Source organism: Microcaecilia unicolor, chromosome 3 (assembly GCF_901765095.1).
Source record: "Microcaecilia unicolor chromosome 3, aMicUni1.1, whole genome shotgun sequence".
NCBI lineage: Eukaryota > Metazoa > Chordata > Amphibia > Gymnophiona > Siphonopidae > Microcaecilia > Microcaecilia unicolor.
Genome location: NC_044033.1, coordinates 452379335 through 452396787, shown reverse-complemented (window position 1 = coordinate 452396787; position 17453 = coordinate 452379335). Strand labels below are relative to the sequence as shown.

At 44.0% G+C, this 17453-nt stretch overlaps 1 protein-coding gene across 1 annotated transcript in view; it reads left to right on the top strand.

Annotated features, from left to right (window-relative positions):
* CSMD1 (CUB and Sushi multiple domains 1) overlaps positions 1-17453 on the top strand; it is a 2896277-nt gene that overhangs the window by 2717665 nt on the left and 161159 nt on the right. The window contains exon 54 of the mRNA XM_030195161.1: positions 4627-4800. Coding sequence (XP_030051021.1) covers positions 4627-4800 — 174 coding nt within the window. The remainder of the gene's footprint in view (positions 1-4626; positions 4801-17453) is intronic.

The following is a 17453-nucleotide window of genomic DNA, read 5'->3' as shown; positions in this document are numbered from 1 at the left end:
TCCGCCAGAGTCGCTATACTCACGTTAGCCCTCTCCTCAAGTCGCTTCACTGGCTCGCTATCCGCTTCCGCATGCGGTTCAAACTTCTCCTTTTGACCTACAAGTGCATCCACTCCTCAGCTCCTCAGTACCTTTCCACTCTCATCTCTCCCTACACTCCCTACACTCTCCCTCCTCTCCCTACACTCCTCCCCGTGAACTCCGTTCACTGGATAAATGTCTCCTGTCGTCCCCCTTCTCCCCCATTGCTAACTCCCGGCTCCGTTCCTTCTATCTCGCTGCTCCCTATGCCTGGAATAAACTCCCTGAGCCAGTACGTCAGGCTCAGTCTCTGGCTATCTTCAAGTCTAGGCTTAAAGCCCACCTCTTTGCTACTGCTTTCGACTCCTAACCATGACTCTCTTACTCAACACCCTCACTTATCACCCCTACCACTGCAATTTCCCCACCCCTAGCTGTCTGTTCATCTGTCCAATTTAGATTGTAAGCTCTGTTGAGCAGGGACTGTCTTTTCATGTTAATTTGTACAGCGCTGCATAAGTCTAGTAGCGCTATAGAAATGTTTAATAGTAGTAGTAATAGTAGTAGAGGGTGGGAGAGCTCAGAGGGGTGCTCAGAGGGGATTGGGGAGGGGTGGGGAGCTCAGAGGGGTGCTCAGAGGGGAGAAGAGGGGTGGGGGTGCTCAGAGGGGAAAAGGGGACTGGGGAGGGGAATGCTCAGATGGGAGAAGGGGTCTGAAGCTGGAACTGGGGTCTGACAAGGGGGGGGGGGCAGGAGGGAAAATAGGTCCATGCCTGAAGCAGGTGGGAGAATGGGTCTGGGGCTGAAAAGGGGGGGATGCAAGGCATGTGGTGGATGAAGGGGGCTGGAACTGGGGGCTGAAAAGAGGGGGTAGAGAGAGAGGGGACAGACCCTGGATTGAAGGGGGCACGTGAGGGAGTGCAGACCCTGGATGGATGGGAGAGGGAGGGCAGACGGATTGAAGTGGCAGTGAGAAAGGGCAGATGGTGGGTGGAAGGGGGAGAGAGAAAGAGGGCAGACTGGGGCAAATGGTGGATGGAAGGGGCAGAAATAGAGGGCAGATGTGGATGGAAGGGAGAGAGAGGGCAGACAGTGGATGGAAGGGACATTAGAAAGGGCAGACACTGGATGGCAGAGAGAGAGCGAAGACAGATGCTGGATGGAAGGAAGACAGTGAAAAGAAGATGAGGAAAGCAGAAACCAGAGACAACAAGCTGTAAATAAAATATATATTTTATTTTTTTTTGCTTTAGGATATAGTATTGTAGCTGTGTTAATAAATGTTTATAAATAGAACATGTAAATAAGGTAACCTTTTTATTGGACTAATTTTAATACATTTTGACTTAACTTTCAGAGAACAAAACCCCCTTCCTCAGGTCAGGATAGGATACTTTAACAGTACTATACTGTATTGACCTGAGGAAGGAGATTTTGGCCTCTGGAAGCTAAATGTATTAGTCCAATAAAATGGTATTATTTTATTTTCTGTATTTGTTTTATTTCTATTTGTTAATTTGTAAAGTGGTGATTGGTATTAGTTTTTTTCAAATTTACATCTGTTGTCTTTATATTTTGCACAGTACTAGGGGACATTTTCTGTTTCTGTGGTGTTGCATTGTATGCAGAGTCTGGCATCGGGGGTTCAGTTTAATTTTTGTCTAAATAGAAAGTTTATGATTACTTATTCTATATTGGATTAGGGTGTATCTGTGTTTGTGAAAAAGACCTGGCTTTCGGTTGGCATTGACTGTGCAGGATTGACAATCTGTACTAATCTGTCTGTTTTCGTTTTACAATAGGTGAATTGATGTTCTAGTGCTCACTGTAGTGTTTAAGATATTTTCCTTTTCCTTTTGTGACTCGTACAAATTACTGCTTATGGTATGGTAGAATTGCTCTACGGGTCCTGAGTGTTTTGTATTCTTAGTATGCCTAGTACTAGATTTGGGGGGGGGGGGGGGGGTTAAAAAATGACCGGCCCCAGGTGTCAACTACCCTAGCTACGCACTGCCTGCCTCTAAGACCAGGTGATTGCTTTAGAGAAAAGGTGGGAGAGGGGGCAGGAGGGCTAATACAAAATAACTTTTGAAGTTATTTTTAGTTAGTACTGTCAATTACTTACCTACAGGGATTAAACAGATTAATCAGGAAGGGGAGTTTAATAATTTAAACACCCCCTGATAGTTTAGATTTAACTACATTTTTGGAATTTTTGCATGAAAATATAGTCAAAAGAGCTACCTTATTGGTAACGTTGTCTTCTGTTGAAAATAAACCAATGGTTCTGAGATCCTACTTTAAGAAAAAAAGAGATTCCTTTCATTGGGCAGGTGGTATTGATGTTCCCTGACACAGCCAGAGCTACATAACTTCCTCATAAGGCCTTTTTACTGTTTAAGGCTTGAGTCTTGGCTGTGGAAGGACAATTCTTTTTAAAGTTGCCTTGTAAATATCTGGTTACTTATGAGAACCATACCTATCTGTTCCTAGATCCTCCACATCTAGATACTTTTTTTTGCCTACTACGGTTTCTTCTGTTACTTGATTTTCCTAAGACTATATTAGCTAGGTTGCTTTGGGGATAAATTGCTTTGTGCCTGTTTGAAATGTTTTTGATTTTTTCCTTTGATTTTTCCATCTGGTCTTGCTTCATCGCTCTCCCCCTTGATATGGGCTTGAATTTCAATCTTTATTTGTGTAAATGTTTCTATGTACATTTTTATGTTTCTAACTGCTTACTATGTATTAGTTTGCAAAATATCCAATTTAAAAAAAAAGAAATGCCCATTCTCTACCCCAGACACACCCCCTCCATGCAAAAAAAAAAAAAAAAAATGTGTGCACTGTTAGCAGGAACCAATTTCAAGCTTAGCACTGGACATCTGAACGCATTCTATGGTAAGCCATTTTAAGATGCAGTCAGTGCTTACTACAGCTTATTAAAAGGACCCCTTACAGATTTACGTAACTGGATTTCTATAAGGTTTATCAAATATAACTTAAAGGCTATTTCTCAACTATGAGAAACACATCAAGCACTTCTTGTTTTCTGTCAGAAAGTAATTACATATTCACTTGCTGTGAGAAGATGTGATCGATTCTTGTTTTTTCAGACTGATCTTAACAGTCTACATAAACACTAATTTTCATGTACTGTACAAACCATACAGATTAATTACTTAAATTGTAATGCAAAATGTTACACAGTTTATTGCAGTCTCTTCAATTTTGTACTCTCCCTTCTGACATAATTTTGTGATTCCTGTACTGCCCCCACAACCTTTTCTTTTCAGTTCTGTTGTCCACAGATCATTTCTCTTCTTCCAAATGTCACTTGCTGGCACTAGACACACACTTTAAACATCAAGAAATCCTACCTTTTTACTTCTCTAAAAGTCCTATTCATTATAAATTTTTGTCATAAAAGCAATAGAAAGTCCTAGAAAACAGACGGGAAAGCAGTCCGCAAGTTCCATAAGCAATGGCGGCGTCAGAACAGACATGCATCACTGTGTCTGCTCCAATGTCTTCATTCCTCAGAAAAACTATTACATTATATTGTAAGGCCCATTTTAGATTGAACATAGAAATCAGAAGTCCAGGTTAGTGGCTGTTAACGTACAAACTTGCACATTAAAATATTATTAAAATGAATATTTAAAATGAACCAAAAAATAAAATGAAAATCAAGAAAAAAATTCAAAATGAACCAAAAATGAACTGATCATTTTTGGCCTCTACGTATCCCTAGAAGGTCATATGATAAATGGAAAGTCTCAACTAGAACCCTCAATTGCAAATAGTTCACTTGCTCTATTCCAGGTGTAGACTAGGCATTGCCCAAACAAAGGCCCAAAGCAGTGGGGGGGGGGGGGGGGGGGGAGGGGCCCAGTACTTACCTCTCATGTACCCAATGTCCTTATCTTCCCTCCATCCCCGGTACCAGGACACTCTCTCTCTCTCCACCTCCTGCACTGCCTTTCCAAGTCCACCCTCACTCCCCCCCCCCCCCCCCCACAGAGCAAGAAAAGAGTTCCAATCCAAGTGATAAGAAGAAGAGGAAGGAGAAGCCAAGTCCACACTTACTATCCTGAGGCCTGATCCTCTGTCACCGGAACTTCTCTTTGCCACGACCTGTCCCCCTTCTGATGTAGCTTCCTTCTTCCTCAAGGGCATGCTGTGGAAGAAGGAAGACCCAGCATCAGCAGACCAGGCCTCAGTATAGTAAGTAAGTGCAGACTCTCCTTCTCCTTCCCCTTCTTCTTACCACTTGGATTGGAAGCTCTTTTCTCACTCCAGGTGTGTGTGTGTGTGTGTGTGTGGAGGGGGGGGGGGGGGGGTTCGGAGACGGGAGCATGGGAGTGAAAGAGAGAGGGGAATACCAGTCCCTGTCCTTGATGGGATGGGATGGGAGGGGCTAACAATCTAAATATCAAGTATAGATCTCATCTTATTGAACCATTAATTATGTGGCCAACAAACTGCCCCTGATTAACAGGAAGTAAATTTAGCCTTATGGTTCTTATGTGATATCATATTCTATGAAACCAAAATATAATAGTACTATGGATCCCCATATTTCATTTATACATTTTTCTCCAGCTATTACATGTGGACATCCAGGAAATCCTGCAAATGGGCTTACCAATGGCAGTGAATTCAATTTGAATGATGTTGTGCACTTTACCTGCAGTACTGGATATTTACTTCAGGGTATGTCCCGAGCACAGTGCCGAAGCACTGGTCAATGGAGCAGTTCTCTACCAGTTTGTCGAGGTAAGAACGCTTTAAGTTAACATTGGCTATCTGCATGCTTATTTGAGGTAAACGCACAGTTTATTCAGTTTCATAATCTTGTTGTTAGGCTATTGTCTCCAGATCCTGGGTCCTTTGATTAACTGGATAGCACACCATTGTTTTCACCTTGCTTGAACACCAAATGGAGTACCAAAGCACATAGCAGAACTATGAAAGGAAATGAGCCCACAGGAACATTGAGAGTCGCAGTTCCTGAGAGTCCTGAACTGACAGAAAGTGAGCTCACGGAGGCATGCAGTCTCAATACATAATTTGGGCAATTAAGGCACCTGCAACTTAGTCAGTCTGCTGATAAATGCAAGGAAAAAGCCAATCTGTTTACAAAGAAGACAGGGAGGCCCATGTAGAAAGCCTTGAGGTAGAACCCACACGCTACTATGAAATGACCACAAAACAAATACTGCAGCATGCTATAATCAATGGTTACTACTGTGTTAAAATTGTGGCAGTAATTCACAGCTCATTGCAGTCACAGAGGTGATTGGCTCAGACACTGTCAGGAAGAGTGACATTGAAAAAAAGAAAATGCCAGTACCCTGACCCAGCTTTCTTGCAGGACCCCTATCAGTGGTAGTCTAGTGGCTTCTCTCCCTCCTCTTGACCCAAACAGATCCTAACAGTTCCCACAGAGTAAAGCTTAAAAATACATGACACTCTAGTGAGTCCTCTTATATGTCAGACTGGCCCTGCCCAGTGCATCCCCAGGATGCACCACAAAGGGCAGAGTGTTTCCATTTTGTAGATGATGATGATGCCAGAGGCATGAGTGAGTGGACATTGCTCCTGTCTCTTCAGGTCCGGGGGTTCGGGGGGCTTCCAAAAGAGGTCAGGGGTGGGTGTTTCAGTGCCACTAGACACCATGGAATGTATTTTTGTCTGCCAGGGATAGGTGGGTCAGGGCATGGGAAAGGGGGGGTGGGGGTCCAATGGACAACCAGGGAATAATTCTTTTTAAAATTCAGGTTGGGAGAGGGAGGGTGCTGGTCATATGAGAGGGGGTGTCAGTCAAGTTGGAGCACTGTTTTTAAGGAGGGAGTCAGTCCTGTCAAATAGGGATGCTGCCAGTCATGTCAGAGATTGGGAGGGTTCTGGAGGAACATTAGTTTAGTGAAACAAAGGGTAGAGAGATGGAAATGATTCTGACCGCAGCGACTCTACACCAACTTTAAACCTACGGTAGGCTCCTGGTGTTGAGTTCCCATAGTAGAAATCCTGAGCACAGCCCTGCATTGCTGCAGAGTAGCTGATCAGCTCTTTAACATGTGTTTTAATATGCTGTGCTCTGTGGGAGTAAATCTCACCACAGAAACCATTTTAGTATGAAGCAGCCATTATCGATCAGGTAAACTGTTGGTTAAAGGAGAGCTGTAGCCCACAGTAGTTTTCTTCATTGTCCCCTATATATACTATTCATGTGTAAAATTGTGTGATGTTTATGGAGAAGCTTTTCATTTAAAAACTATTCAGTTAAATTTGTAAATGAAACATTCTAGCATTACGTCAATGTTCTGCTCGTTCTTGTTGAAGGAGCTTAGTACTGAGCTCTTGTCCCAGAGAGCTAAGCCATAAGGGACAATTTCCAATAGTTCATATTTAGTATTACACAGTAAAATAGCAGGTTATCTGCTGTTTTATGACCAAGAACTTTTATTTCAGGATTCACTAACTCGTAGTACCTGGGGTTAATGAATCCCAAGATAAGTTTATTCTCTTTCCTGCAGCCAGGACCATCAAGGGTTCCTTACCAACACAAAGATAGCAATCCCCAAATCAGACCCATTTTCTTTTAAAGGGACTGGTGAAGATGAAAAAATCTCTCTCTCACCCAATCCCTTTTTAAATATTCATGCAACTCTTGAATTCTCCCACCCCTGATCTTTCTTAACAATTCAGAAGAATCCCTAGAACCCTGATATCTAGTAGATGGCAAGCACAATGCTATCATTCCTTTCTCAGGGGTCCTTTTACAAAGCAGTGCTAAAAAAATGGCCTTACTACTACTACTACTTAACATTTCTAGAGCGCTACTAGGGTTACGCAGCACTGTACAATTTAACAAAGAGAGACAGTCCCTGCTCAAAGAGCTTACAACCTAATAGACAAGTGAACGGTCGGTCCGATAGGGGCAGTCAAATTGGGGCAGTCTGGATTCACTGAACGGTAAGGGTTAGGTGCCGAACACAGCATTGAAGAGGTGGGCTTTAAGCAAAGACTTGAAGACGGGCAGGGAGGGGGCTTGGCGTAAGGGTTCAGGAAGGTTGTTCCAAGCATAGGGTGAGGCGAGGCAGAATGAGCGGAGCCTGGAGTTGGCGGTGGTGGAGAAGGGTACTGAGAGGAGGGATTTATCCTGTGAATGGAGGTTACGGGCGGGAACGTAAGGGGTGCCCTTACGCGTGAGTTTTTCCAACCAACTAAGGCCTTTTTTAGTATAGAAGTAAAATGGTTGATTTTAAATTTTTTGTATTCATGACCATGCGCCAATGTTGCCATTAGCACATGGTCATTAAACTAGTGCCAATCAGATAGCATGTGGCGGTGTACCTGTGCTAAATGATTACTGCAGAAACACCCACTCTATGGTCCTCCCCATACATGCCCCCTCCACAGTTAACTCAGAACTTCACTGGATGTCTGAGCGCACCCACTGGTAAGCCCTTTTAAGCTGCAGTGAGCATGCGCTAGTGCTTACTGTAGTTTGGTAAAAGGACCCCTCAGTGGATCTATTTTTAAATACTGTGCCTCCAGGCCCCTACACTACATTTGCCAGGGGGATGCTGAAATGTTCCAAATGGAATAATGTGGCAAAATATTTTGTGTTAAGCTGCATTATTGGCAAATAATATACGTTGTTTCCAGTTAGCATGTGTTAGGGCAATGATGCATGTTATTGCTATAATACAACTTAGTAAATAGGACAATTTTAAAAAGTTTATATCTCATAAATAATATTCAAAATACTAATCTGGAAGTGGTGATAACTAATGTTATTCGCATAATTGATCCACTGATCACAGCCTATTCAAGAAATCCCTGAAGACCTTCCTATGTGATCGTTCATTCTCCTCAGCAGTTTGATCCTTACATCTCCGCCTTCCTTTCCCCTCCAGTTTTCCCTCCCTCCCCTTATCTACTCTTTTTTTTCTCTATTCTGCTTTGAACTACTGTTATTGTGTTGTACTTTCTCCTAACATTGTACGCCACATAGAGCCCGCCTTATTATTTTTTCTACTTTTTCTTGTCTGGTCATTTTATTTTTCATAATTATGTTGGTCCCAGGCTCTGGTTTCTGTTTCCTTCTGTCTTCTCTTAACTCACTCACCAGGGTATCCTGCCCATTTGACATTTCTTCTTCCTCCACGCTCACCATCCATCTTCTTTCTCTATGCTCCTATATATCCTCATGTTCAGCATCTCCCTTCTCTGTGTCCCCTATATTCCCCTTTCCAGCATCTCCCCTGTGTCCATCTCCCCACATTCATCATCACTACTCTGTCCCTATCCCCTCCCCCTGTGTCCAGCATCACTCCTCTGTGACCCTATTCCCCCATGTCCAGCAACTCCCTTCTATGTTCCTATTCTTCCCCATGTCTACCATCATACCTTTGTGTTCATATACCTCCTCCCATATTTGGCATTGCCCCTCTGTGTCCGTATACCATCTACATGCAGCATCTTCACTTTGTATTCCTGTCCCTATGCTCCCCTCCATGCCCATCATCTTCCCTCTGTTTCTGTATACCTCTCTGTGTCCAGTTTCTACCCTCTCTTCCTCACCCACACCATTGTATCTCTTTCTTCTCTCCCTCTCTCCCTCCACTGTATGTTCAGTATTTCACTCCCTCTTCCTTCAACTACTCGGCTTAGCATCTCTCCCCTCCCCCCCGCAGCACTCTCCATTCTCTCCCTCCAGCAGCCCCCAAAGGTTAAGTGTCTCTATCCCTTCTCTCCAGCCAGCCAGCTAGCTCCACCCATTGGCCCAGCACCTCTGTCCCTTCCCTCCAGCCTTCCCATTGGTCCAGTTCCTCTTTCCCTGCCATCTAGCCCCTATGGGTCCAATGCCTCTCTTTCCGCCAACACCCCTACAGATTCAATGCCTCTCTTCCTACCATTCAGCCCCCCCCCCCATTGGTCCATCATATCATTCCATACCTTCCAGCCACCTCATTGGTCCAGCACCACTCTCCCTTCCCTCCAACCTTAGCCCTAACCCTCCCCCTCCTGCGATCTAGCACCTCTCCCCCTTTCCTGTATCCCCCCATGGGTCCAGTGCCTCTCCCTCTGCCCTTTAGCCCCTGCCATGGGTCCAGTGCCTTTCTCCCTTCCTCCAGCCCTAGCCCTACCCCTCCTATGGTCTAGGACCCTGCCCTCCATCCCACCCACCCCCATAGGCCCAGCACCTCTCTCCCTTCCCTCTCCTCCAGCCTCCCTCCGCAGGTACAGTGCCCCAGTCCCTTCTATCTTGCCCCACTCCGTACCTCTCTTCCTCCCCCCCCCATAGGTTCAGCACCTCCCTCCCCTTCAGGTCCAGCTCAGCCCTTCTCCTTTCTTCCCACAGTCCACCACCATTCTACCCGCTCCTACAGCTCCAGCACCTCTCTTCCTTCCTTTTAGCTTCAGCGCCCCCTCCCCCCACAGGTCCAACATATCTGTACCCTCCCTCTTTCTCTCCCCTACAGTACCTCTACTATATGCAGCATGAACAGTGATCCCCACACAGACCTGCTCCTGAGCCTTCCCTCTGCCAGCCGGCCAGTCTGCCTTCTGATGTAACTTCCTGTTTGTGAAAAAAGAAAGTTGCATCAGAAGGCAGGACCACAAGCAGAGGGAAGGCCCTGGAGCAGGCCTGTGTGGGGATTAATGTTTGTGCTGCATATGGGAGAGGTATTGGGGAGGGGAGGGATAGATATACACTGTGTTAACAGTGCAATAATAGTTAAATGACTAAACGTAAGCATAAAATACAATCAATGATGTAAACCTGGAGCTACGCAAATTAAATCCTAGTAATAGAAATGATATGATATTAGTATTAGAAATATACTATACATATTAAAACAGCACTGTTAAACGTTCATATTACAGAAACATTAAAAATTTGAGCAGAACACATAACTGTAATGGGCAGCATGGAAGAAAATACATATAACTGACATGATATTCACAAAGACAGTACAATATAAATTCAACTCAAATGACACACATTTGAACATTCAACTAACACCTGAAATTAAATATGACCAAAACCGAGCTTCTCATTTGCCCCCCCAAACCCACCTCCCCGCTCCCCCTGTTTTCTATTTCTGTTGATGGCTCTCTAATTCTCCCTGTCTCCTCAGCTCGAAACCTTGGGGTCATCTTTGACTCTTCTCTCTCCTTCTCTGCTCATATCCAGCAGACCGCCAAGACCTGTCGTTTCTTTCTTTACAACATCCGTAAAATCCGCCCCTTCCTTTCCGAGCACTCTACCAAAACTCTCATCCACACCCTTGTCACCTCTTGTTTAGACTACTGCAATCTGCTTCTTGCTGGCCTCCCACTTAGTCACCTCTCCCCTCTCCAGTCGGTTCAAAACTCTGCTGCCCATCTCATTTTCCGCCAGGGTCGCTTTACTCATACTACCCCTCTCCTCAAGACCCTTCACTGGCTCCCTATCCGTTTTCGCATCCTGTTCAAACTTCTTCTACTAACCTATAAATGCATTCACTCTGCTGCTCCCCAGTATCTCTCCACACTCGTCCTTCCCTACACCCCTTCCCGTGCACTCCGCTCCATGGATAAATCCTTCTTATCTGTTCCCTTCTCCACTACTGCCAACTCCAGACTTCGCGCCTTCTGTCTCGCTGCACCCTACGCCTGGAATAAACTTCCTGAGCCCCTATGTCTTGCCCCATCCTTGGCCACCTTTAAATCTAGACTGAAAGCCCACCTCTTTAACATTGCTTTTGACTCATAACCACTTGTAACCACTCGCCTCCACCTACCCTCCTCTCTTCCTTCCCGTTCACATTAATTGATTTGATTTGCTACCTTTATTTATTTTTTGTCTATTAGATTGTAAGCTCTTTGAGCAGAGACTGTCTTTCTTCTATGTTTGTGCAGCGCTGCGTATGCCTTGTAGCGCTATAGAAATGCTAAATAGTAGTAGTAGTAGTAGTAGTTCTCACAATGTAAGTACAATACAATGATCAATGGACAGATAGAGGTCTATACAATTCTGAGTGGATTAGAATGGGTAAATGCAGTTTGATTATGTAGTTTTTAAAAAGTTCAAAGATCAGGGGACACTGAAGTTGCATGGTAAAATTTAAAAAATAAAATTAGGAGAAAATAGTTTTTCATTCAACAAATAATTAAGCTCTGGAACTTGCTGCCAGAGGATACGGTAAAAGCAGTAAGCATATCTGGGTTTAAACTGCTTTTAAGGTAGACATGAGAAAGCCACTACTTATCCCTGGGGTCAGTAGCATGGAATCTTGGTACTCTGTGATTCTGCCAGGATACTGGTCTAGATGGATCACTGATCTGACCCAATGTGGCAAATTCTTATGTTTTCAAGAAGGACTGAAAGAAAGAGATAATGGAAAGCACAGTTCAGGGAGAAGGGGGAAAGAGAGATGTTGGAGACCAGTATCAGTGCTTCCCCATCCCCTGCAAAATTGGGCTGTCCTTGGGTTTACACATTTGCTCTTATTTAATAAAATGCCACACGAGTCCATATTTTAAAACAAGAAAAAATATGCACTTTTTTCCTTTTTTAACCTGCTGTACTTTACATACATTTTTGTAACACACTTTAGGCAGTCTACTATAAAATTATTCTTCCTATTTTGATTCACAACAAGGAGGCATGTAAGAAAAAGAAGAACAAACATTTTATAATGGTGGGAATTAATCATTTAGAACTGTGATATATCATGTTAAAGGATTATGGATTTGATATGTTGCCTTTCTGTGTTATAAGAAAACAGTTTACATTTATTATATGCAGGTATTTTCTCTGTCCCTTTTGTGCTCACAATCTACATTTTGTACCTGGGGCAGTGGAGGGTTAAGTGGCTTGCCTAGAGTCCAAAGGAGCTTCAGTGAGAATCAAACTCAGTTCCTGAGCCTACTGCACAATTAGGCTCCTCCTCCAGTATTTTAATTTACATAACTTCCACCGATGTTTTGGTGAGCTTAAAGTTAGTTTGGGTAAGTATTAGCAAGCATTATAGATATTGACACCGCCTTCAGTACTCCTTTCCTTGGTCTGTAGGTAGCACCCACCCAGGCCCACCTGTAGCTACAATTCTGTGTTTAGTGTTAGTTTTTAACAACTTGTAAAGGAACAACATCTTTTTGACAGGCATTACTATGCTGTCTATTGACAAATCACATTATTAATGATTTCCAATGGGATTTGCAATGACACCCTGTAACTGATTAGTTGACGTGGAGGGGCATAATTGAACGGCGCCGGCCATCTATATGGCCGGCCATCTTTGGGGCCGGCTCCGTAAAGGGGCGGAGCCAACCGTATTATCAAAAACGATGGCCAGCCATCTTTTCTTTCGATAATATGGTTGGGGCCAGCTAAATCTCAATATTTAGGTCAAATGTTGAGATCGCCGGGTTTTGAGAGGGCTGGATTCGGTTTTCAGCCATAATGGAAACCGGGCCCGGCCATCTCAAACCCGGTGAAATGCACGCCCTTTGGTCGTGGGAAGAGCCAGCATTTGTAGTGCACTGGTCCTCCTCATATGCCAGGACACCAACCGGGCACCCTAGGGGGCATTGCAGTGGACTTCAAAAATTGCTCCCAGGTACATGCCTCCCTTACCTTGTGTGCTGAGCCTCCCAAATCCCCCCCAAAATCCACTCCCCACAACTGTACACCACTACCATAGCCCTAAGGGGTGAGGGGGGGCACCTACATGTGGGTACAGTGGGTTTTGGCCGGTTTTGGAGGGCTCAGGTAGGAGGGGATGGGCCTGGGTCCACCTGCCTGAAGTGCACTGCACCCACTAAAAACTGCTCCAGGGACCTGCATACTGCTGTGATGGAGCTGGGTATGACATTTGAGGCTGGCATAGAGGCTGACAAAAAACTTTTTTCTTTTTATTTTTTTAGGGTGGGAGGGGGTTGGTGACCACTGGGGGAGTAAGGGGAGGTCCTCCCCAATTCCCTCCGGTGGTCATCTGGTCAATTGGGGCACTTTTTTGAGACTTGGTCCTAAAAATAAATGGACCAAGTGAAGCCGGTGAATGCTTGTCAGAGCAGGCCATCTTTTTTCCATTATCGGGCGAAGCCGGCCATCTCATAACCACGCCCCTGTCCCGCCTTGTGTACCCTGCCTTGAAGTTTGGCCGGCTCCGTGACAGAAAGCAGTTGGCGCCGGCCAAAATCGGCTTTCCATTATACCAATTTGGCTGGTTTCAGGAGATCGCAGGCCATCTCCCGATTTGTGTCGGAAGATGGCCAGCGATCTCCTTCGAAAATAAGCTGGAAAGAGGCATATTTTCAAAGCACTTAGCCTTACAAAGTTACCTATAGTAACTTATGGAACTTTGTAAGTCTAAGTGCTTTGAAAATCAGCCCCTATGTAATATATTGAATATTGTGAATACAAAGCATTGACATTTTTAGAATGTATTTCCAGAGATATATTAATATTCAGAATACTAGATTAATGAATCATGAGTTTATTAATTATGGGGTCCTTTTACTAAGCTGTGGTAAAAAGGGCCCTGTTGTAGCGGTGGCATATGGATTTGCCACGCGCCGAGGCCCCTTTTACAGTAGTGCATAAAAGTGAAGAAAAATAAAATGGCTGTGCGGTAAGTATGCACTTGCCACACAGCCAGTTCAGAAGGAGCCCTTACTGCCTCCCATTGTAGTGGCGGTAAGGGCTCCCATGCTAACCCGGCAGTAACTCCCTGTGGTAAAAATTTGCAGTCACACCGGAAATGCCATATGCTGGGTGCAGAACTACCACCAGTGACTGTGTTAGGCTGGCGGGAGTTCCGATTTTCTGCACGGGAAGCCCATTGCCGCGTAGCAACCCTAGTGTAAAAGGTCCCCCTATGATTCTAATACATGACAAAAATCTTTCTTACAAGATGCCATTTTTCTATCTGTAGGGAATACATTTTTAGATTGAAGGATCTCTAAGGGAGTGAAAGAGACAAATGATGACATGGATAGGCAGATTGAATAGGTCATATGGGGTAAACTCTCTAAAGAGTGCCGTAAGAATGGCATCAGGAAAATAGCACTTAACACTATTCTATAAATGGCGCTCAAAGTTATGTGCCATTACTACTACTACTTATCATTTCTATAGCGCTACTAGACGTACGCAGCGCTGTACACTTGAACATGAAGAGCATAATGGAATAGCATTAGTTCCAGGATCCACAACTACTTTTAGGAGCTGAATCCTTGTGCCTAAATTAGTCACAGATCCCCTTTATTCTATAACAATACACATAAATTGCAGGAATTCCCCTGATCCACCCCTGACCCTCCCATGGCCGTGCCCACTTTTTTTATCCATGTGCAAAATGTACGTACGGATCTGGGTGCATAAATTAGCACTCATAGATTTTAATTGATGCCAATTAGCACCGATAATTGATAGTCCAATTAGTGCTAATTGGCTTGTTATTCAATTAAATTGCATGTGTAAATTTGCATACACAATTTAAAATGTGATTAATAGAATCCATAGGGTGGGGTTTATGTGCCTTCATTTTTCTCTGTTTCTTATGTTTCTATGGATTTTGAAAATTAGCCTATTAAGTTCAAACTGAGCTCTGCCATTTGTTTTAAGAAAGAAAAGGTAGAAGATGAGCTGGATCTGGGACAGTTAAGGAAAGTAGAACATAACAAGAAGAGACATAGGTTGAGGATGCATGGTAAGAAGAACATTTTTCACGTAAAATCGTGAGGAACAAGAACAAAGTTGACATTTGTGGGTAATGTACCAAACATATTGAAATAAAAAGCTTTCTTTCAATGCTGCTTCACTGCACAAAAGACGTTCATACAAACTTAAAAAGCACTTTTGTAATTTATGTGGTATGAGTTGCTGATCTCAGCCCAATTTAAAGTGTATAATTGTCTACCTCAATAAAAGCACCTTTGTAATTGGCATTCCACTGGTAGTCTTAGCAGGCAGGGAACCTAATCATTTGTCATGGAGAATACATTAATCACCATTAGTGTTGTTCACCCAGAAAAGGGTCTGAAGCATTTTGGTAAGAGCAGCGAAGAAAGCTTATTCTGCCACTTCCTGTGTTGCACTAACTCTAGTACTAAATTAAGCACCAAATATGAATCAGTACCAATTATTATCAGTGGATTGGCCAACAAAGTTGTATACATGCTAGCAAGGCAGAGTAGAGTGGCCAAGTGGTTACAGCATCCGTTTCAGAATTAGAGAAACTGGGATTCATATTCTACTAGTGATCATTATGACCAGTGCAGTTCACTTCACTGTCTGTTACCTCGGACACAAATATGAGTCAGTTTTCAAACAGATGTATACATAAGTACATAAGTGTTGCCAAACTAGGACAAACCAAAAGGTCCATCATGCCCAGCATTCTGTTTCCAACAGTGGCCAATCCAGGTCACAAATACCTGGCAAGATCTTGAAAATGTTCAATACATTTTATGGTGCTTATTCCAGAAATAAGCAGTGGATTTTATACATTCGCTGACAGGTGGACAACAGTGTAGTTCTACTATATGTAGATTTATATAGACACATGGATAGTGCCAGGCTGAACATCCTTCTAATTCAGAGGTTCCAAAACTTTCTTGGTTTATGGTGCCCTTAATGCCTAGTAATTTTTTCATGGTACCCCTAGGCCACACATTTACATAAGTACATAAGCACCGCCATACTGGGAAAAGACCAAGGGTCCATCAAGCCCAGCATCCTGTCTCCGACAGCGGCCAATCCAGGCTTCAAGAACCCGGCAACCCCCCCCCCCCCCACCCTAAAAAAATTAATAATGCTCAATGGACTTTTCCCTCAGGAATCTGTGCAAACCCCCTTTAAATTCCGTAAGGCCAGCAACGAGTTCCAGAGTCTAACTACACGCTGAGTAAAGAAAAACTTCCTCTTGTTTGTTTTAAACATGGCTTTTTTTGAGGGGGTACTTGGGGGTACTGAGTACCGGCACCTTTTCCATTGTCTGCTAAAATTGACCCATGGTCCCCAAGTTTTAATGAAAGAGCTCAGGCTCTACACACAAATTTGGCCTTGTCATAGATTCTGTGACTGGTTGCAGGGGGCCTTGATATTGTGGGGTGGGTCCCTCAGTGATTACCCCACTCCTGACTACCGGCACCTTTTTTTACTTGAAAAAACACACTGGTTTTAAATCTACCCATATTCTAGCTTCATCTTGTGTCCCCTGGTTTTGTTGTTGTTTGAAAGTGTAAACAAGCGCTTCACATCTGTCCGCTCTACTCCGCTCATTATCTTGTAGACTTCTATCATATCACCCCTCAGCTGTTCTCCCACTGCCCACCGCCACAGCTGTGTTGAGTTCTAGCTTTGCTGGTAGGAATGCCCAAGCCCTACAGGTTGAAGAGATCTGCTGCCTGAGCTCCCTCGCCATGCTGCATGAGCAACGTAGAAGTCAGCAGTGCACTTCAGCCACCGATACTGGCACTCCTGTGTATGCTTAGCTCAAGAAATGAGCAAGCACAGGAGTGCTGGCATCGGCTGAAGCACACTGCTGAAGTTCTTTGCTCAGGCACCATGGATCGGGAGCTCGAGCAGCAGATCTCTCTATCTAGCAGGGCTTGGCCACATGCACATGTGTAGTCAGATGCCATTAGTCTAAATATTAATCACAATATGGAGAGGACTAAGTATTCAAAAACTCTCTGAAAGGAAAAGGTCACTGTGAAAAATAACAACAACAGCAACAAAAATCCCACAGAGTACTACTATGTCACATAGAATGTAACCCAAAATAGGTTAAATCAAGTCTATAAAGATTGAAAGGACTGCCACTGACCAACATTCAGAAATTGTAATCATTGCACACAAAATATTCCAGCAATTGCAGCAAGAGTCTGTGGTTGAAATTGTTTCTTGTAGTGTGATTTTCTGGTGTGAGAACCAATGGTAGTAAATCCATATATATACAATTATGTGGATCACTGTGGTGGCAGTGCACCTCCATGGCATGCTTTACCTTACGCTTGCTTTTTTTGGGCAATCTAGCCTCTGGTGTGGAGGAATGTGCTTGCTCAGAATCTGATGACTCTTCTGAATCAGATGGTGACTGTGATCCTTTGGGGCTCATTTTCGAAAGAGAAGGACATCCATCTTTTGACATAAATTGGAAGATGGACGTCCTTCTCCCAGGGACGTCCAAATCGGTATAATTGAAACCCGATTTAGGACGTCTCCAAATGCACTCTGTTGCAAGGACGGCCAAAGTTCAAGGGGGCGTGTTGGAGGTGTAGCGAAGGTGGGACTTGGGCGTGCCTAACACTTGGACATCCTTGACCCATAATCGAAAAAAACAAGGACGTCCCTGACGAACACTTGGACGATTTCACACGGACCTGCTTTTCTTACGACTAAAGCACAAAAAGGTGCCCAA